Consider the following 23,153-nt stretch of genomic DNA (forward strand, 5'->3'; position numbering starts at 1 on the left):
AAAATCTAGAAACTAAGCTTTTTTTGCACAGGTTTATCTAAAGGTTTAAAGGTGCCAACTGATGATCAAATGAAAAAATTACAAATTTTACCTCCTCCCTACAGCGAAATCCACCAACAATAAAAAATTCATGATTATACGGTTTTGTAATTAAAAAAAATTAGGTTATAATGGCACAGCAACAAAGCAATAACACAGCAACAAAGGCAATGTTGTCCAAGACTTTGATAAAAGGTAAAAAAAAAAAACTTCAACCAAATCAGTAATGTCATTTATGAATTTGGCAATTAAAGCATTAACATTTTTTTTTTTTAACAATTTAGTAGTTTTGATTAGGACTGAGGTTGATTAACAGATTTATGCAAAAAAAAAAAAAAAAATTTATCTGATGCATTTTTACAGCAGTTTAATTTAGTGGTTGTTTTTATCCCTAACCTAACAAAAGTGTAGTTCATTTCCCCAAAGTGCATCGAGTTATCTAAAAAACTTCAAAGCATTGTCTCTAAATATGAAACACAGAAAAAGTTATGGCCAAATTAAGACCCATAATTACCCCAGAGTGGATGAAAACATCCCTAACAGTACATCAGGGTTAAATCTTACTTCTGTCATTCATTGTTAAGCAGATGTTAAACTGATGCTTCTGATACTTGTCTCGCTCAATGTGGTAATGGGCCCTGGTTTTGTACACTGATTTACTGTGTCTATGCTAAATGTTTAGAAGTTGTGTACAAAAGTTCAATAACATATTTCTTAGTGATAGTGGGATGGCGTCTCCAGACAAAACATAATGAGAGGATCCTATTGATGCTCATGTAATGTGTAGCACATTTCAGAAATCCCCTTTGTATGTTTTTTAATGGACACATAATTCTAAAACCAGCGTCAAATACAGCGCAACAGTCTGAACAATGACACATTTATTGAATAACTCATCTGCATTTGATCGTGTTTCATTGTACATCACTTTTGTGCTATTATAAATCCTCACAGCATTTGTTTTCACTTGGGGAAAAATGCAGGATTACAAACTCCTTAGTTTGAAGGTTTGCAATACTAAAACATTTCATATGTCACTAGAGTTCATCTTCTTACAGCTTTTGTTACACTGTTCCGGTACTGAGGAGAATTTTCATTTTCACTAAAAACACACATGCACAGTCAACTTCACCCTGTCTTTGTTCATGTTTTTGTATCATTATAGCTTTCGATTTTATCAACTGTCAAAATGTGGTCAGATGGAATCTGAAATGAGACCAAGTGGTGATCGAAAGCACATTTGAAGTAATGAAAATACAATATTCTCTAAACCACAGAGATTTTGAAGGAGAGCATGCTTTGAAAGCAAAACAATCTTCGAAATGGCGCTCAGAGTCCAGACTACTTTTGATAAATCTTTTGCCATTAATGTTAAATTGCGCTCATCCTAAAGACTTCAATCTAATAAAGTTATGCTTCTCTTCTTTTTCTCAGTCATTGTTTGGTAAATTTAATAAAACAAACAAAACAATTTGCTACAAAAAACATTTGTTTTGGCCAGCACTGTACTGTATATCAATGTTACTTAAGCTGTTGAACAAATGCAGGCATCTATCAGCAGAGCTCATTATGTAAAACAAGCACTAACATAAAGTGTTGGCTCTGGTAAAATAAGAAGTTGGAAATTTAATTTCAGGTCCTCTGAGAGACTATACAACATATGGAACGTGTTATATGTCACCGACTCTTATAAGTAAATCTTTCTTTTTAAGAGCGATGTAGTTTAACTGCTTCATTTTGCTTAATTGGAACTTATTTGTGGTCACATTTTCCCTCCCATGAGTTTGTGTTAAAAAAAAAAATCAGCCTCTAAACCTTAAGCAAGCACAGCTATGTTGTTGAGGAGACTCAAATGAGGTGGAAAGCACACTAAACCTATAGGGACGGGACGGCCAGTGTTCGCGTGTCTGTTTTCTTCAGGCTTCAGAGCTGTTTGAGCTCTTGTAGAGAGGATTGCAGAAAGACAGCCTGCTTGCCTTTGAGCTGGATACCTGAAAATCACACACGAGCAAAGCACATATTACACTTACAGTTTACTCACACTGAGCAATACTGGGAAATTTAAAAAAGCGGAAAGCAAATGCATCCAATTTTTATGACAGACATTTGGATTTGTTGCCTGCTGTCGCTTTGATAGCTTATGTTCATTTGTTTCTTAAACAGATGTTTAAAATATTGCAAACAATAGTATAGGTTCAGGCAATAAAATATTGAGTGCAGAGTCATAAAACAGTTCACAGATTGCATTGCACATTATACATCAATGACATGTCTTTAAAAAGTAAATAGTTTTTTTGGGTGAAACTAAACAGACAATATGTAAATATGTTGCTCAATTAAAATGTCTGAACTCTTAAAACTTTTTATAAAAGTTATCATGACTATCAAAAATGAGACACTTTTCAATAAGATTAGACTTACAAGAACTAAGAATGAACAACATTTACTGTACAACAGCATTTATTAACAACAGCGCATCATTATTAGAATCTAAAATTGTGCATGTCATATAGAAGACATCTAACGACATCTAAGTGGTTCTTGCAGAATAAAACCTGACAAATTTCTATATTTATTTACTAACCTTCTGATTAAACGTAAATCTTGCTAAATTGAATGGAGTGAATGCAACCCACAGTAACAGACAGATAAGAATTTAAATATATGAATGTATTCATAATGATTAAGAATATGAGTATCGGATGAGTCTGTGTTATTAGTTACAGCGACTGTTATCTGAGAATAACATAGAATGGAATGTTGTGATTGACCAATCAGAATCAAGTATTCCGAAGAGCCATGTAATAACGTTCATTAATACACTGTAAGTTAACAAGAACGAACAACAAACAACCATATTTTCATTAGCTAACATTACCATCAGAGAAATGAATGCTGTAATAAATGTATTGTTCATTATTTGTTCATGTTAGTAAATAGATAGATAAAGATTGATGAAACCTTATCCTTACTGTAAAGTGTAACCCAAAAATTAATTCAAAGTTTTCAAACTATTACCTTTAAAATCACAGTTTGCCTGAATAAAGCCACTACTTCCTATCTTAAAAAATCCATTTATGAATTGTCATTATTATAACAATCTTGGATAACTCAGTGATTATAAGCAACATTGATTTTGATGCAAAATTACTAGTGAGAATGTTCTACGTTTGTCCATTAAATAAAAGCCTATACCCGTGCAAGATTCTATCTGCTTAAATGTATTAGAGATTTAACATTGTAGTTTTAATGTGTTTAATTTTCATCTTTGAGTAAAACTAAACTTATGACAGCAAATAAAGTCAAAATATTTTTGGTGTGTGATGTTTGCGTTAAACAGTCAAAATAATTAAAAAAGCAATAAAAAAAAAGATTGACCACACAGCTGTTTATCATTATAACTAGAGATTCATACCTTTGGATCTTCGCTCCATGGGTAAACACTGATACTTAACTGGGGATGTACAGGCCTCCTAGATCTAATGTTCCTAAATGACTCCTGAAAGAAGAATTCAGAATATTGTTTTTAAAATCAATAATGTGAGTTATACAAAAACAACAAGGATAAAACTGTAATTAAGAATGTAGCATCTTACACAGCCCAATTATAAACAAAGTGCATTTGAGTTCCATTAAATCAGTGTGATGAATAAGAAATGCACACAATCATAAAAACAGTCATTGTTTTGAAAAGCTAAAGCTCCTGTTGTGTTACATTTTTGACACAGCTCATTGAGATTAATGCGTAATTGAGCGAAATGTGGAGAAAACTCAGTTATCCATTCAAATATGCCAGGCTTCACAAAAACTTCACCCACGCTGCACAGAAGAGTAACAAATACTGCATGCCACATGTAAAATTCAGTTTAGCACTGAGTGTCAAACCCACATAAGCTTACACCAACAAAAACTTAGGATCGTGGGTCAATATTTCCTATCAGTGGTGTGACAGAGCCCCCTCTCACACCTGCAGAGTGGTTTAAATTACAGAATAACACTGTTCCCTTCAAAGTGGAAAAAAGGCAGTAGGTTAAAAAAAACAAGACAGAGTGGGAGGAAAAAGAGAGCCTAAACTGAAAAAAAATTACTTTTTGAACCATCAAAACAATTACTGCAATTTCTTAAAGTTAATTTTTTTTTTTTCTCAACCTATAATTTAGCCTTGGTTCAAACTTTAACATTTATTTAAGTCTTATTCAAAAATATTGTAAAATTAATTTTTATAGAGACCCCTATCTTTATTTTTCAACTTTAATACAGTTCAGCCAATTATAAAAAAATATTGTTATTACCCTTTGTCACAATAGCCAGCTATCTAGCCCTTGCAGATCGCTGAAGAACCCGAACAATCATTAATGCTGACTACATATCCCATGATGCACCTCACACACACCAGTTCTCGATCAATACTGATTACAACCACACAGCTTATGAGGATGATGACAGCTCATGAGGACTGACTACCAGGACTATAAATGCACCTCACTCACACACACACTTTGCTGAGTCTTGTTAGCTTTAAGTGAGCAATTCTAAAGCATTTTCATGGTCTTGCGTTCTTTTTTTGACCCTGTGTTTTGTTTACTGTTTTGCCACCTGCTTTGACCATTTGCCTGTTAATATCGATCAATCTCTGAATTGACCCTTCGCTAACCCAAAAACCGCCACCGACCAACAGTGGCTTAGCAACTGTAGCTACGCTCAGGGGCTCTGTCAAGCTTTCGAGCGAGTGTATATGGATTGTGAAAATCTGATACCCGGTATCCTTAAAGTTTGGACGGGACGGTGGAATTTTTTCCCTTTTCAAAACCAAAAACCAAGAAGGAGAAATGCCAGCTTGGATCATGATGTGTAAGGGGCGCTAAAGGAGCGGAGTTAAGTTGGTTTTGTTTTTGATATTCCTGACACAGTGATAGACGGCAATAACTCACACACCTCTTACCCTAAACAGATCTAAACTGTGTTTCTTACAAAAATATAAAGCTGGTTATGTTTCCCAGCTGTCTTACTCCTTTTTCCTTGATATTGTCAGTAATGTTCCATGTAAGCCTTCACCATATTAACGTTTAAACTAATAGCAAATAGGTCATGAGTTACTAATCCGGAAAATACAAATCAGCGAATGTGTTGCTAATTTTACTAAACTTCATATTTACATCTATTACACGCTACGAATATTTGAAATTACAAATCAATAGAACAAAACAGAGATATGATCACAAACTAAGCACTTGTGATCAATATACTTCACCAGCAGCTGTTTTTTTTCAGTCATTTATAAAGTGCACACAAACATACTGACAGTTATTGGTAACTTACTGTCCATTGTTATGGGTCAATGCTAATATTCAGCACAAATCCATCAATCTCCCCTTTCTGGCTTTTCTTTCTATGAATGAACTATGTAAAAGCACTGTCATGCGTGTTTCCTCGTCCGTTAGTAAGGCTATATTTTATTGCACAACAAATAATTTATCAGGCTTTTTGACTAAAAATAGAGAAATCACGGTTTAATTTGATATTATTCGATTATCTGCTGAGCATGAGCTAAGCTGTTAAATGGTTAGCGTATGAGGTGGCTTGGCTAAGATAGCTTAAATTCTGAATCTATTATTCTCTAATTTTCTATTAGTTTCCTATTATGTTTTAATTATACCACTGTTATGCACACTGCAGTCCTTTTTTTGTCTGGCTTTCTCGGATATCTCACCTGTTCGACCAAAAATGACATTATATCACTGGCAATGTCTGACACTGGCGCACACACATTGTAAAAGCCATGCCAGGCACGAAAGCTTGACAGGGGTAGCAACAGTAACTAAGGAGGGCGGGGCTTAACGAAATGTCAGTTACCTTCACGCTTCATTCTATTCCTGTTTTGACCTTGCCTGAATGACCGTTTCAAAATAAAGCTGAATTTGGATCCTCACCTCTGTTACTAGACTCACACTGTAACACCTTTACAACAGTGTATAATTTAACTTTGGATCAACCTCAAAGAGCACTGTCATTTATTAAAGATAATTTCTTAATTTTCCTTGAATTATAGTTTCACTGGGTGACATGGTGGTTCAGTGATTAGCGCTGTCACCTCACAGCAAGAAGGTCGCTGGTTTAAGTCCCAGCTGGGCCAGTTAGCGTTTCTGTGTGGAGTTTGCATGTTTTTCCCTGTGTTCGCATGGGTTTCTTCAGGGTGCTCAGGTTTCCCCCACAGTCCGAAGGCTAAATGTGAACTGGGTAAGCTAAGTTGACCGTAGTGTATGTGTGGATGTCCTGGACCTCCAGGTTGGGGATGGAGCATTGGGCTAATGACCCACCTCGTAAAATAAGATTAGAAACACCAACATGGTGCAGCTAAATATCAACTTCGATATAATCGGCCCTGGGAGTAAGTACAATTTTGACTTGGTTAAAGCTAAATATGTAATCCACTCAAAAGTAAAATAATGTTTTTATATACCATAAATGAATGATTCAACAAATATTTATTTTGTGGGGAAAAAAATCAAAACATCACATTTGAATCAAGTAATGGCAGATGGTAAAACACTAGCTGTTGTGATGCCATGTGATCACAAGACATGAGAACTGCTGGATAAAAGTAAAAATAATACTTTGAGAGAAACTAATGGCTTTAATTTTTCCTATAGGTTGTTTTTTGTTTTCTGCTTTAAGACAAATTTAATAAAACGGTTAAATCAGATTATAATAATAAACATAATCATTTTTAAGTAATTCAATATAAAAACGACTTTGAAGGAAAGACACAACAGTTTCACTTTTTTTCAGTGTAGGGAGATTGAAAAGATAAATGCAACAAAGAAACATGGCTAAGAAAATGAAATTCCCCTATTAATAACCAAACACACAATTGACGTCATCTGTGAAATTGTGATTAATAAATTTTGAAGTACATTAGACTGACCTTTTTCTGCAAGTCATAAATTGAGTCATCCAACTCTTGGTTATCAATAAGACTGGAGTCTCTGTTCAGTCAAGAACAATGCAGTCAAAATCATGGACACGTTCTGATTATGTGGAGTTCATCTGAATGTAAATGGACTTACTTTAGCGAATGCCTCTTTTGAAACAACCAGAACAAAACGACTCCCGTTGCGATCACCACCAGAATCACTGCTGCGCTTAATCCAGCACTGACAGCTGCAGATTTCACAATCACACATCTATAACTGTTGCTCGTCTGCGTGGAAAACCCCACATTAACATTCAAATAACTGCATGTGCATTCCCATTACCTAGTTTACTATCTGCCATCACAGGTGGCGTGGGAGTGAATGCTTGTTCTTTGATATGACAACGATTACCAGTCCACTGTGATGGACAACTGAAAGACAGAGGAAAACATCATTATTGCACAAACACGCTTGGAATAGCAGAGGTGATTCAGAAGGGAATGCTGGCTCCTCAGCTACCCAAAAGAGAAATAAGTAAACAACTGCATGAAAATTAGCTTGGAGACTTCCACACGAAGCTTAACATCGGCATCTAATGAGAAAAAGACATAAAACTGGCTCTTTTGTCCCTTCCTTTCTTTCACTTTCTGCCAGTGTTTTCTTGACTGTGGGGAAGATCTATTCACGTAAAGAATGTCTTCAAGCTATTCCAGTGTTTCATGAACGTGAGATGTAAGCAATTCTTGTAATTTATTAAAGATGACACATACCAAAGAGATTCAAAAGAGAAATACGAGGAGAGAGGAAATATTTGAGGCTTTCAGGGGTTAATTTAAATGGAGGAAGATTGTGTTTCTTGGCACAGGTCGGAGTGCAATTACACAAAGCATGCTCTGGCAGTCCCACCGAAAAGTGCATGTTTAAACCGAGAGCCTGAGCGCTGATACTTTTTCAATGAGATATTCCACTGGCACAGAAGGATGGCATGAATAATTCAATGCTAAGATCTCCAGCAGGGTCTTGTCGTCTGTCTGACCGTGACCGACAGGTGAAGGTGGGGATTTTTAAACATATTATCACTAAAGCTTATTGCAAACACCTTCATAACAAACCTATACATTGAACAAAAATGCATTTCAATTTGTAATAGATCAATTATTATGCTGTTTAGCATGTGTACAAGAGAAATAAATTCTAAGATAAAACTTAATTTGCTGCTTTATGCAGACATTTTGTGTATTTATTTATTTCATTGTTTGTACATTCGGGATTTAAAATGACAAGAGATCTTATAAAGTTATATAAATGATGACTAAGTATTTAACAAAATCGGAAAACAACCTTTTGTACCATTTTAAAATTGCAACCAATGCAATGCAGTATATACGGTACTGAGACTTGTTGCTGCAGTATACATCAGTAATAACTGATATAAAATTATATAATAATAATAATAATAATAATAATAGCTGCAACCACTGATTAAATTATTTAAATATATTTTTTCTATCTATTTGGTACCACTTTATATTACGTTTCCTTCACTACTACTGTAGGTCAAAAATAGGTACAATTTAATGTAGTTTTATATACAGTACATGTAACAGAGGCCAGCTAGCAAAGTGCTATGCAGGTAAACTTCACTCCTTTGACCTCTAAAGGTGCTCTAGAGACATACGCTAGAGGCCATGGACTTTAGCCTCCTTAATAGAGAAACCGACTCTCATACAAAGAATCTCTGGTTCGATTCCAGCTCAGAGCGGGTTGGGTGCAGTAGGACCAGAGGGTTACACGTGGAGGGAGCTCGTCCAGGATAGTAGTGAGGTTTATGGGGGTGGTTGTAAAGAAGGCCAGCTAGCGAAGTGCTATGCAGGTAAATCTCACTCCTCTGACCTCTAAAAAGGCTCTAGTGACAGACACTAGAGGCCATGGTCTTTAGCCTCCGTGTTAGAGCAACCAAATCCCATGCAAAGAATCACTGGTTTGATCCCAGCTCAGCGTGGGTTGGGTGCAGTAGGTTTGTCCGTGGATTACATATATGTACATACATATGTGCAACATAACTGTGAATTGTCATTTACACCTTGTTTGTTTTTTTGCTTGTAACTTGTTTGCACCTCACTTTGAAAAAAAAGCATCTGGCAAATGATCAAGTGATACTAAAGATAATAAAATACCAAAGACAGCAAAAAACTAAATATTACAATAGTCAACAATGTAGTTTAAATGACTACAAAGACACTGTCAAATCAATCTTTTTAGTACAGAAGTCTAGTGTCTAGTGTGTGTACATTATTACATGCAATATACTTTATTCAATACATAAAATGTATAAAAGTGTAATTTGGCCCTTAAGTAAGAAAAAAAACCTGTATGTACAGCAAAAAAAGATTATGTTTATGGAAAGTCCCCATAACACCTAAAAACCCACCATATGAGTGTGTGAATACTATTATACTTGGACAACTTACAAGCACACTGGTCCATTTTCCTCTACAGCACATCTGCCTCCATTGAGACAATATCCAAAGGGACACTCTGAAAACACATTCACATATAACAATGACTTATGATAAAAAAACAGGTCCTCATTTCCCACTATTAACGCAGATCCACTGATGGTTTCATTATGGTTGAACTTATGATATGGAAGTTAAAGGGTGCAGGTTTCAGCTCATTTAGCGACAACCCTAAACAAGAAAGTCTCCATTAATGGTGTGTTCTTCACCCCCACAGTGCTCCTGGCCTGAGCTCCTTTAATCAGATGACTGCAGGAAGAAAGCACTCACTTAACGAGTAGTAATATATTATGTAACTCCTCTTGATGGGCTTTATGTTGTTCATAAATTTTTAAGCCATAAACTGAACCCTTCATTTAGTCTACTTTCTTCTATTTTCTCTATATCATTTTCTACCTATCCTATTTCACATGGTCTTAAAATCACTCCACCTAAGCATCATGCTGGCTTCAAGATCTGGTGTTATATCTACACTTGGGAAAAAATAATATTTAATTAGTGGTTTTAGCTACATCTCATCTGTTTGGCAACACTTATTATCATATTTCTTTACTATAAATGTACATCCTGGGGAATAATGTGACTTATCTTGTATGCAACTGTAATTTCCCTTTTTTCTTTTCTCTCTCTACTAGACCCTCATGCTTAGTCAACACTAGCCTACCATTGTAAGATAGCACAGCACTATCCGTGATTGTAACACCCATTATTGTTGCCTGTTTATTTATTTATTTATTTATTTTTCTTATTTTTTTATTTTACTATCTTATTTTTTACAAGTTTGCTGTTTTTTTGTTATTATATTTTTTTGTTGTCTTTACTATTTTTATTATCATTACAATGAAGTGGGTTCATAAAAAATGTCTCTGTATAAATAATGACATCTGTACTTGGCATAAAAATAAAGGGAAAAAAACACTGACGGAGCACAATCATTTTTCTGGTCAGATTAGTCTTAACTCACAATTATAATGAAATTCCAAATAAATACTTGAAATCAAAAAAATATGTTTTTTTATATACAGCAAAGATGTATTTAATTGATCTAAAGTGACAGGAAGCACATTCTAAACGTTTCTAAAATATTTCTACAGCTCTGGAAAAGGTGAGACATCGGGGGCTGCTTGCATAATCTTGGATTAGTCTCTAAATGTTGCCACCAATTTATTATTCTTCAAAAGAGACAATCATTTTTAAAGTCCTTTATCAAAAAGGTTTATTCTAAATAAAATCCAAAAGTAAGACTGATTAACATTTGGCTAACTGCTAGCTGGTAAAACTAGTTCATAAGACATACAAGTCTTCACATGGTGGCTGTTTATGCAACTAGCCCCATGTCTTTTATACTGACCTACTGTCATTTTCAAATAAATAATCTTCTTTTAAACTTTACATTTATTATGAAAGGATCCTGTATAATGAAATCCTGAATAATGTATCAGCATCAGGGTTCAACTTTTAAGCACTTTTTCAAGCACCTATTTTTATTTTCAGGACTGACACGCAACATATTGAACACCTATTCTCAGCAATCCATAAACACATTCCACAGGAACCATCTATCGATTTATACCAAAAAAAACCCATTAATAATATTATAATAATTAAATAATAATATAACATTAAAAATATTATTACAGCATCCGCAGTGTAAAACATATGCTCGATAAGTTGGCAGTTCATTCTGCTGTGCCGACCCCAGATTAATAAAGAGACTAAGCCGAAAAGAATGAATAAAGACAGACCACTTTGACCTGTAATGTCTGTACAATTAAGTGATGCTTTAAGACACAGCTGTTGTGTATAAATTGTACAAATACCTGATTCAGAAAGTTTCTAGCATAATTCTTTTGTTGTAAAGAGTTCATTTTGCATTATATTAAATTATGAAAATTTACCTATGTTGCAAATACAAATAATAAAACTTGTTTATTATTCTTTCATCCAAAGTCAAAGAGCAAACTACTTCATAAGTAGATGTTCAACACATAGTCGCCTAAAACGGCTTTAAGTTAATGTAGCAAAAATGAAAGGATTCAGAGAGCAAAAATGATAAGAACTAGAATTATATGACTCCCTTAAATATAAAAGTGTGACGGATGATTGTGTTTGTGTTACCAAAGCAGCTGGACTCATCAGAGTTAAACGGAGGACAGTCAACAATATCATCACATCGATTCTGATACGCCACACAGTCTGCCGTCGCCTCACACACAAGTTCTCCATCATCGCATGTCTTCACAGCTACAAAAACAGAGAGAGAGAGAGAGAGAGAGAGAGAAAGATTTATCTGTTTGTTTTACAGCAATGATGTGCATCAATGTATTTTAAACAGATGTGTGCTTAAGGTCTTACGGCATCCGTATTCATCTTCTCCATCTGGACAGTCTAAAACCGAATCGCACCGCAGTAGCGCAGGAATACAGCTGCTGTCCATGCACTGATATTCGCCTGTCTCGCACCCGGTTTGAGGAGGCACAGTGCCAGGAAGCACACTGGCACACTTCTCCTCATCTGAGTGGTCCAGACAGTCCACCTCACCATCACAGTGCCAACTCAGTGGTATACACTCGAACAGATACAAACACTGGAAGTGCTCTATGTGGCACGTTTGTGGGATGGGGGTCACTGGACCTAAACATACACAGAAACAAAGCGGTAAATCCAGATTTGAATTCAAGGGAATTCAAAGTAACCAGTGGTTTTATACCTCCAAGAAGACATTGCCGAGTGAAAGAGAAGTCATCCACTGCAATGTCCGTCCACTTGTCAGCTCCCACTACTGCCTGAATGCTCACTTTGAACGGTGACGCGTTTGATAAGATCACATTAGCATAATGCCAGCCGTCTCCATGGTTTCCACAGGTTGCCCACATTAGCAGGGGTGCTCCACTGCGGCCCACTGTGTACACCTGTAATATTATGCCCAGAATTCATCACAAAGCCTGCAGGAGGTGCTTTAAAGCTCAGTGTTTTTAATATAAAATAAAGGCATTTCAATGAACTCCTGCACAGTTGGCTTTTTCTTTATACTTTAAAGCTTGTTTTTCACTGCCCAGTTGTGAGTCATGTTATACGCAATTTAATTTCACGGAAAGGGAGCAGAGGAGTGGATGTGCAACATGACTGAAGCTGCAGAGCTCCACATGCTCATTTCTTGGGGAAAACATGCAATGCAATAAAAAGCAATATGTGTGAATAAATGGAGAAACGAACAAAACTCAACCTCACAGGTTAGCGTTTTTTCTGCCTCCACACTTTCCATTTTTAAACACATGATCTACCTACATTACAAGACTTTAAAACCCTGCATAAAAATACATATATTTTCCAAACTTTTTTAATGATTGATTTATGACTGTATGAATATTGATTTCATGTTCACCTGTACTTTGTTCTCCTGTCTCAGTTGTTTATCTGTCTGTTGTAAAGCAATGTTCACACCGCAGAAAGGCACTACACAAAATGAACTTATTGTTATTATAAATATTATTATTTATAATAAAGTTATTATTATGATGATTATTTTATTATTATTATTATTATTATTATTATTATTATGACTGAATAATAAGCAATTTACAAAAATTCAGGCACACTTTGCTTTATTTTCTTTGCCTTAAAAGTAATTTTATCAGGAGTTTTTCTGCATATTTCAGTGACCTATTTTATGAAGCCCAGTCCTTACATTAAAACTAAGACTTTTAAGATGGTGAAATGCTGTAAAATGATTGCAACTTTCAATATCAGGTTGTCCAGATGAAAATGACAAAAAAGTACAATATCACCATATCAAGAGAATCTGATTATTTCAAATTTGTGAGTTCTAAAACTAAATCTTTACAATGTCTCTAACTCATTCAATTTCCCTCAAATGCTGGTCGTCCTCATAAAATAAATGCACGACAGGACATTGTAATGTGATGAATCACAGTAGGCAATCAGCTGATCACTGTAGCTGGAATTGTTCACCGGTTCATCTGAACAAACCCTGCAGTGACCAAACCTCTCATAAGACTTGAATAAACTTTTCCGAGGAGCATGTTGAGAACTGGTGTAAAGTTCACTTTACTAATGAAAACAAGTTCAACTTATTTTGGAATGTTATAATGTAATGTTCCCATGTATAATGGGAAACATCATGTTCATCATTAAGCACCTAGCAGGAAACCCGTGCAAACATGGGGAGAACACACAAACTCCACACAGAAATGCCTTCTGGCCCAAACAGGACTCAAACCAGTGACCTTCTTGCTGTGGGGGGACAATGCTAACCACTGAGCCACCATGCCAGCCAACAAGTAGCAAATCAGTACATTAAAAATGTTTTTACCTGAAGAATCAGGTGTCACTGAAAACTTCAGTAGTGATTCTGAATCTTTGAATCACACGAAAAATAGACATTTTAGAATAGATGAATTAGTTTGAATGAATACATTTAAAATGTTTGTTCTTAGATGTGCATTATTTGGCTCCTTTGGCTTTTTGTGACTTCATTACCTCTTACATGCCTTTCTGCCCACTCTGCTCCACTGATTCTTTTCTTCTTCACTACAAACTAAAAACTAAAGGACAGAGAGCTTTTTCTTGTGCCGCTCGCTCTGAGGTTATGGAATGCACTTCTGTGGAAGTGCTCCCACTCTGTACTTTTAAAAAACCACAGTTTCGAAATTGCTTATCTTGAATATGTTGTTGATTAAGGTTTAATTTTATATATGTCGTTGTTGTTTAATATTTCATAATTTATTCTGACTTATTTTACCAGAGTTTTCACTCTAAGCCAAATTCCCTATTTTTTCCCTGTTGTTCATTAACTAAAAAGCTGAATTTTTATAACTCATTAATAGAATAATGATTTTTGTGTAGGACCACGAGAACAACAATGAGTTTGGTTGGATTCAAAGTGCTCACTCTTTTACATATTTGAAAGCTCAATAGGAGTCTGACAAACGTTACATTTAGTTTTTTCGGCCATTTTTTTACCACACAGTCGTGAAGTGGTCATTTTAATGCCAAAGCTCCTAAAATGTATATTATCCTGACATGTAAGCCTAAATAAACAGCAAGAGTCTGGTGACTGACTTAAGTGATTGCGAGTTGATAAGCGTAAAAAGAAATCTCACCTTCAGCGCGCCCATGTGATGTGAGCCATACATGTGGAACCAGAAGCGCAGATGACAGATACCGACACTAGCAGGAAACTCCTGCTGGGTTAATAGGCTGGCGATATCTCCTTCTCTCCGACCACTGGCGTTCACATACAGAAACCCTCCTGCTCCACCTGTAAGTGGAAACCTATGTTATCTTACTGACTTCAATAAAGATGAATAACTAAAATACAGTATGCAATCAATTTGAGCAAAAAAAAAGGTCGCTTTTATGTGCAAGTCTCTTTTATGTGATTTTTATACACAGATTTTCCATATACAGTATGCATTTGACATTTTCTTTTCTTTATGATAATAACTTTTATGGGGTTTACACAGTACAGCTTTTAAGAACCTAGATTGTACATGATTATTGTCATTATGAAATTACATCCATTAAATATGTAGATTATTATGATAAATCTGCACTTTAATAAAATGGTTTCTAAAGAGTCTTGTGATTTACAAAAGCTCTTTATTATTGAATTATAACCGATAACATTTTTCGTAGCAGACAATATTACACTCAGATTTTCTCTTACTGTCTCGCATATTGAGTCAACTACAGTAGATTAAATAATAATTAGACTAAATTAGTGATAGATTTTTTTACTTCTGTAATCTATCTGTCTATCTTAGATGATTCGTGCTTTATGATATGGCGCATTATCCTGCTGGAAGTAGCCATCAGAAAATGGGTACACTGTGGTCATAAAGGGATGGACATAGTCAGCAACAATACTCAGGTAGATTGTGGCGTTGACACTATGCTCAATCGGTAATAACAGACCCATAGTGTGGCAAGAAAATATAACCCAAACCATTACACCACCACCACCAGCCTGAACCACTGATACAAGGCAGGATGGATCCATGTTGTCGATGCCAAATTCTGACGCTACAACCTGAATGTCGCAGCAGAAATCGAGACTCGTCAGACCAGACAACATTTTTCCATTCACGTATTGTCCAATTTGGTGAGCCCGTGTGAATTGTAGCTTCAGTTTCCTGTTCTTAGCTGACAGGAATGGCACCCAGTTTGGTCTTCTGCAGCTGTAGCTCATCAGCCTCAAGGTTTGAAATGTGGTCCGTTCTGAGATGCTCTTCTGCATACCTCGGTTGTAACGAGTGGTTATTTGAGTTCCTGTTGCCTTTCAGTTACCAGTCTGACCATTCTCCAATGACGTCTGGCATGAACAAGGCATTTGTGCCCACAGAACTGCCACTTACTGAATATTTTCTTGTTTTCAGCCCATTCTCTGTAAACCTTAGAGATGTTTGTGCATGAAAATCCCAGTAGATCAGCAATTTCTAAAATACTCAGACCAGCCCATGTGGCACCAACAACCAAGCCACGTTCAAAGTGCTCGGTTAGAACTGCAGCTGATCATCTCGACAATGTCTACATGCCTAAATGCAATGAGTTGCTGCCATTTCATTGCCTTAATGAGCATTTGGACAGGTGTACCTTATAAAGTGGCCAGTGAGTGTAGAATGTGGATTTATAAACAGCATTTTCATGTTTTTATGTTGACTTTAGTACTTTTTCAGCTCTACCGATAGTATGTCTTGTCTTTTAACAGAGGTTATGATAATATTATAGAATGATTCAGATACAGCAACAGAATTATTATATTCGGTGCATGATTCTTCCAACACAGAAAGATACTGCATCAAGCAATTTCCTTGACTTTTTGTCTGGCATGAAAAATCAATAGTAGCTGCAGTAAATCGATCACCTTTTAGAGGGCAAACTCATTTTCACAATTAAAATAATGTACACTTATCACTTTCACTGAGAGGCACTGATCTTTTAGTGGAGAAGGGCAGAACTATATGTGAGACAGAAATCCACATCTTAATTACATCCGCAGATTAAGTAGCTAGAAAATAGCTTTTTGTAATGAATTTTTCTGAGCTCCAGTCCTTTGGTTTTTTAAATTGTCCAACAATTCATTAGATGTGGCTTCAATTCTGTGTTTATTTAGTTACCTAAAGTAGAAGTATTTAGATGTATATTAGGCATATTACCTATTGATTTTGTGCAGCAGTTCAACAAAAGTTAATAAAGATTAGGTTATGTTTTAGAAACTACATTGTTTTTTTTCATTGTTGTAAAAATAAGTCACAATAAATCCAGAACATTGGTACATCTCAGAACAACACTGCTGTTATATTCCTGGATGGATTGGTTTTAGGATATCAGATAAAACACTGACTGAAAACACATCTTAATTGAATTTTATTCATTCATTTCTTTCAGCTTAGTCCCTTTATTAATCAGTGGTCGCCACAGTGGAATGAACCGTCAACTTATCCAGCATATGGTTTACGCATTGGATGCCCTTACATCCACAACACATCCATGGGAAACACCCAAACACTATTACGTTCACACACATACACTGCAGCCAATTTAGCTTACCCAATACACCTATAGTACATGTCTTTGGACTTGTGGGGGAAACTGGAGCACCTGGAGCAAACCCACGCAAACACTGTGAGTGTGAGAACATACTCCACACAGAAATGCCAACTGACCCAGCCAGGGCTTGAACCAGCAACCTTCTTGCTGTGAGGTGATCAAGCTTCCCAGTGAGCCACCGTGACACAGACAAACAAATGTCAATACATTTATGCTTACACTTACATTATTTATGTACAGTTTTTATTTGCCAAAAAACTGTACCTCTGAGGGGTAACCGGGTTTTACTTTTTTTTCAGATTTTGGCTCTATCATATGTAACTAAGAGCTGAAATCTTTGTAGAGGCATTTCTCCCAGAAAAAGGACATGTATGGGAACGTTCGAGGTTACAGAAGTAACCCTTCGTTCCCCGAGGAGGGGAACGGAAGTGCCATGAATGGGAGGATTCGGATCAGAAGCCGCTTATCTGGAGAGTATTGAACGGGCCAATGAATGAAATTAATTGGCAGCGTAAGCTTGCGCAGGTGTGCGACATCTGCAATTATCTCAGCATATAAGCACACCTGAAGCCAGCAGACGCCATCCTTTTAAGCTGAAGAGACTTTCAAACAGCTAAGGGACAGTCATTATGGCGACGGAATATGGCACTTCCGTTCCCCTCCTCGGGGAACGAAGGGTTACTTCTGTAACCTCGAACGTTCCCCTTCGGTTGGGGAACTTCAGTGCCATGAATGGGAGAATATGGAAAGCGCCACAATGACTGCACCTTACCAACACCCCCGATGAGGAGATAGTCAAGCAAGCGTGACGCACCCACATCATGGGGGGCGCGGTCCTCCAACGTGTCCCTGGCCCTAATTTATCCTACTTCAACAGAAGTTTTACGGATTTAGATATATTTTTTGGGAAGTCGTGAGCATCTAGATAATTCTAGGAATACGACAGTACGTTGGGAAGCGTGCAATCCCGATAGGGAGGACGCTGCGGAGGCCATCCGTTACCCAAGGGGGGGATAGATGGCAGAATTTACCTATGGACTAGCCCTAAAAAGGGGGAGTACGCATAGCAAAGAGTGGTTAGCGGAGAGGGAAGACACGGGTCCGCCCAGGGGGGGGGACTTAACCGTGGCGGAATAAGCATATGGGATCGCCTAGTGGGGATCACGCATAGCAGGCACCTATACCCAAAACGCGGGCTGACCAGCGGGCAGACCTACAACGTAGTGGGCCAGCAAGTGACTCCTCCGCTGAGTCAGTGCTGGGGGCCACGGAGGAATCTGCAGGGCTCACCTGACGGGGAACTTTACTGACAGATAAAAAAGGCGCACGTACCTCCGTGTTAGGGAGAATGGCGCAGCAAGCGTGTTTCAACACCCTACCGAGTTGTCTCCTCAATCACCAAAGGGTTACCTAATACCCTTGAGGAAACCGGCTCCACTCGCAGATTGTAAAACCTTGCAAATGTGTTGGGTGTCGCCCAGCCCGCAGCTCTACAGATGTCTGTTAGAGAGGCGCCGCGTGCACGCGCCCAAGAGGATGCAACGCTCCGAGTGGAGTGTGCACGTACTCCCGGGGGACACGGCTGACCTCGACTCGAATAAGCGAGTGAAATGGCATCCACAATCCAGTGGGATAATCTTTGTTTCGATACGGCACTTCCCTGCTGCCGACCGCCATAACAGACAAAGAGCTGCTCAGATGATCTAAAATTCTGAGAACGGTCCACATAAATGCGCAGAGCGCGAACTGGACAAAGTAAAGAAAGGGCTGGGTCTGCCTCCTCCGGGGGCAGCGCTTGCAGGTTCACTACCTGATCTCTAAAGGGGGTGGTAGGAACCTTGGGCACATAACCGGGGCGGGGTCTCAGGATAACGTGAGAGTAATCCGGCCCGAATTCCAGGCACGAGTCACTGACCGAAAATGCCTCCAGGTCCCCGACCCTCTTGATGGAGGCCAACGCAACCAGCAGAGCTGTCTTCAGGGACAGAAATCTTAGAGATACTGATTCGAGTGGCTCAAAGGGATCGGATCGCAGACTCGTGAGAACGAGGGCGAGATCCCAAGAGGGCATGAGAGGGGGGCGAGATGGATTAATTCGCCTAGCACCCCTAAGGAACTGGATGACCAGGTTATGCTTTCCCACGGTGCCGCCAGCTACCGCGCTATGATAAGCGGAGATGGCGGCCACGTAAACCTTGAGAGTGGAGGGCGACAGCCTGCTGTCCAACTTCTCTTGAAGGAAAGAGAGCACAACACTAATCTGGCAATTTCGGGGGTCTTCTCTGCGAGAGACGCACCATTCAGTGAATAGACTCCACTTCAGGGCGTAGGCGCGCCTCGTGGAGGGGGCTCTAGCCTGAGTGATGGTATTAACCACCGCAGTCGGTAGGTTACCTAAGTCTTCCTCGCGTCTAGGGACCACACGTGGAGGTTCCAAAGATCGGGGCGAGGGTGCCAGATGGTGCCCTGTCCCTGAGAGAGTAGGTCCTCTCTCAAAGGGATCCGCCAGGGGAGGGCCGTCGCGAGGAGTGAGAGCTCTGATATCCAGGTCCGGTTGGGCCAAAGGGGCGCAACTAGCAGAACCTGTTCCTCGTCCTCCCTGACCTTGCACAGAAACTGCGCGAGCAGGCTCACTGGGGGAAACGCATACTTGCGCATGCCCCGAGGCCAGCTGTGGGCCAGTGCATCCGTGCCGAGAGAGCCCTCGGTCAGGGAAAAAAACAACTGGCAGTGAGCGTTCTCGGGGGAAGCAAACAGATCGATCTGGGCCTCCCCGAATCGCGCCCATATCAGCTGAACAGACTCGGGGTGGAGTCTCCATTCTCCAGGGCGTAACAGCTGTCGTGAGAGCGCATCGGCTGCACGATTGAGCGTGCCTGGGACGTGAATGGCGCGCAGCGATTTCAGCCGCGGGTGACTCCAGAGGAGCAGACGGCGGGCGAGCTGAGACATGCGGCGAGAGCGCATACCCCCCATGCGGTTGATATACGCCGCCGCCGCCGTACTGTCCGTCCTGACCAGCACGTGTTGCCGCTCCAGCACCGGTAAAAAGCGGTGGAGAGCGAGGAACACTGCCAACAGCTCTAGGCGATTGATATGCCAATGCAGCTGGGCACCCTTCCAGAGGCCCGCAGCCGCATGCCCGCGACACACGGCCCCCCAACCCGTGTTGGAAGCGTCTGTTGAAACAACAACATGGCTGGACGCCTGTCCTAGAGACACACCGGCCTGTAGGAACGAGGGGTCGTTCCAAGGGCTGAGGGCGCGGCGACACAGCGCAGTAACCGAGACCCGGTGTGTGCCCGCGTGCCATGCGCGTCTGGGGACCCGATCGTGAAGCCAGTGCTGAAGTGGTCTCATATGGAGCAACCCGAGCGGCGTGACGGCGGCTGCGGATGCCATATGCCCCAGGAGCCTCTGAAAGAACTTCAGTGGGACCACTAGTTTGCTGTCGAGCTCCCTCAGACAGTTCAGCAACAGGCGAGCGCGTTCCTCGGAGAGGTGCGCTACCATGGTGATCGAGTCCAGCTCCATCCCGAGAAAAGAAATCCTCTGCACGGGGGCGAGTTTGCTCTTTTCTCGGTTGACCTGAAGCCCCAGTAGGCGGAGATGCCGAAGCACCTTGTCCCTGTGCATAATCAATTGCTCCCGCGAGTGGGCTAAAATCAGCCAGTCGTCGAGATAATTGAGTATGCGAATGCCCGCGAGCCGAAGGGGCGCTAGGGCACCCTCCGCGAGTTTGGTGAAGACCCGCGGAGACAGAGAGAGCCCGAAGGGGAGGACCTTGTACTGCCACGCTCGACCCTCGAACGCAAACCGCAGAAATTGGCGGTGGCGTGGAAGAATGGAGACATGGAAATACGCGTCCTTCAGGTCTATGGCTGCAAACCAATCCCGAGGACGAACGCATTGGAGAATGCGCCTCTGCGTGAGCATTCTGAACGGCAGCTTGTGCAGACAGCGGTTCAAAACGCGCAGATCTAGGATTGGCCGTGACCCACCGCTCTTTTTGGGTACGATGAAGTATGGGCTGTAAAACCCACTCTCCATCTCGGCTGGAGGAACCGGCTCGATTGCACCCTTCGCCAGGAGGGCAGCAATCTCCTCTCGCAAGACAGGGGCGGACAGGGGGTTGACCCTGGAGAAATACACGCCCGTAAACTTGGGGGGCCGTTTCGCGAACTGAATCGCGTAACCGAGTCTGATTGTGCGTATGAGCCACCGCGAGGGGCTGGCCCGCGCTAACCAGGCAGGCAGAGCCCTCGCTAATGGAGTCATCGCTACAATCGCTGACGTACCAGCGGTGGGGCAGCGCGGAGTGGGTGTGCTGATCCGGGAAGCACGAGGGTCCCGCGGAAGAGCTGGAGGAGAGCGATTCGCTCTGGCTCCGCACCCTGACTCCGGAGAGGGGGCTGGAGGGCTGAGGAAAGGGAGACCGTCCCCCCAGCGCTCGTGAGCCACTGGCGAAGCACGTAGAGTCTGCGAGCCGGAAGGCAGCGCGTCCCGGACTGGCAAAACTCGTGCAGTCACATCCGGGGAAGGGAAAAAGTGCTCTTTTACTGATGTTTTGGTGGCACTGAAAAGTACCGTTGTTATCGGGGCCCCGCCCTCCAGCGGGGAAAGAGCAAGTTTCCTCTTCTCCGGATGGCCTGTCTCAGGGACGCTTCGCGGTCCGTTTACCGGACTTAACGGCGCCCTGGGCAGGAGGGGCTGCCTGCTTTCGAGGTGAACGCCGCGCCCGCTTGGCCGGAGGCGCAGGCGGGGGCGGGGCAGCACTCGTTGGCGGGCGCCCTCGGCGAGGAACAGCGGAGGTGGATGGCTCGGCGGGCGGAGCGGGCTTACAGCCACGCCGATAGATGACATTGCCCATCGCATCCGACTGCTCTTTCACCGCCTTGAATTCCTGGGTGAATTCACCGACGGTGTCGCCGAACAGGCCAGCCTGGGATATGGGCGAGTCAAGAAAGCGAACTTTGTCAACGTCGCGCATATCGGCCAGGTTTAGCCAGAGGTGGCGTTCCTGAACCACAAGTGTGGACATCGTCCTCCCCAGCGCACACGCGGCGGACTTAGTAGTCCGAAGAGCATAGTCGGTCGCGGTGCGCAGCTCATGTAATAAGCTTGGGTTGGACCCGCCCTCGTGCAGCTCGGCCAGCGCCTGCGCTTGGTAGCGCTGGTAGGTGGCCATCGCGTGCAAAGCAGAAGCAGCCTGGCCCGCAGCCTTATAAGCTCTGGCTCCGAGGGAGGCAGACAACCTACAGGCTTTGGACGGGAGGCGGGGCAAACCCCGCCACGTAGAGGCGCCGCGCGGACAAAGATTGACCGCGATAGCGCGCTCCACTGACGGGATCGCCTCATACCCCCTGGCAGCTCCGCCGTCAAGGGCGGTGAGGGCGGAGGCACTCGCAGCACGGGCAGAGAAAGGTGCCCTCCAGGACTGCGTGAGCCTACTGTGCACTTCCGGGAAGAAGGGGACGAGAGGCTTCGAAGGCTTCGCCTTCTGGTCCTCTACGTAGCACCCATCTAGTCGGTCCGGCCGCGGAGCTGGGGGATAAACCATCTCCAACCCCACGGCCGAAGCAGCCCGGGAAAGCACGGCTAACATGTCCGCTTCAGGATCCGATTTGACAGCGCTCACCTGCCCGGAGGGGGCGAGCGGGTCCGGATCTTCGTCGGACAGTGAAAGCCCACCCTCCGATGCCGCGGAGGACATCTGATCTCCGGTGTCAGCGAGTGTGAGAGCTACCATCTGGTTAGACGGATCACTCTCACCACCCGAAGCTTGGATGGAGCGCCGTGAGGAGCGAGAGGTCCGCGAGCCCGTGGGCGGCGGATTAGCTCCCGCTGAAACCCTCAGATCTGCCCGAGCGCCCGCTGCTTTTTTAGAGCAGGAGGCAACTGGGGTGGCTCGCTCTCTTGCGAAAGTTAGCCGCGATCTTAGCTGTGCAACGGTCATGGCATCGCAATGACGACATGAACCGCCCGCGAGCACCGCATTAACATGCTGGACCCCCAAACATGCAATGCAGTGATCGTGTCCATCATCCGGTGACAGGAAACCCCCGCATCCAGAAACGCACAGTCGGAGCGCCATCCTGAAAAGGACGTG

At 41.5% G+C, this 23,153-nt stretch overlaps 1 protein-coding gene across 9 annotated transcripts in view; it reads right to left on the reverse strand.

Moving 5' to 3' along the window:
• Positions 1–903: 903 nt before the first annotated feature.
• The window catches only part of malrd1 (MAM and LDL receptor class A domain containing 1), a 76,303-nt gene continuing 54,053 nt past the window's right edge, over positions 904–23,153 (reverse strand). For 8 of the 9 annotated variants that reach the window (XM_073906030.1, XM_073906032.1, XM_073906029.1 and 5 more), the window contains 10 exons: positions 14,596–14,753; positions 12,183–12,384; positions 11,828–12,106; positions 11,591–11,716; positions 9,425–9,491; positions 7,296–7,384; positions 7,107–7,200; positions 6,965–7,025; positions 3,455–3,538; positions 904–2,030 (listed from right to left, as the gene is read on the reverse strand). In XM_073906030.1, coding sequence (XP_073762131.1) covers positions 1,956–2,030; positions 3,455–3,538; positions 6,965–7,025; positions 7,107–7,200; positions 7,296–7,384; positions 9,425–9,491; positions 11,591–11,716; positions 11,828–12,106; positions 12,183–12,384; positions 14,596–14,753 — 1,235 coding nt within the window. In that variant the 3' untranslated portion in view covers positions 904–1,955. 9 annotated transcript variants of the gene reach the window in all.

This window comes from Danio rerio, chromosome 7, assembly GCF_049306965.1.
Source record: "Danio rerio strain Tuebingen ecotype United States chromosome 7, GRCz12tu, whole genome shotgun sequence".
Lineage (NCBI taxonomy): Eukaryota > Metazoa > Chordata > Actinopteri > Cypriniformes > Danionidae > Danio > Danio rerio.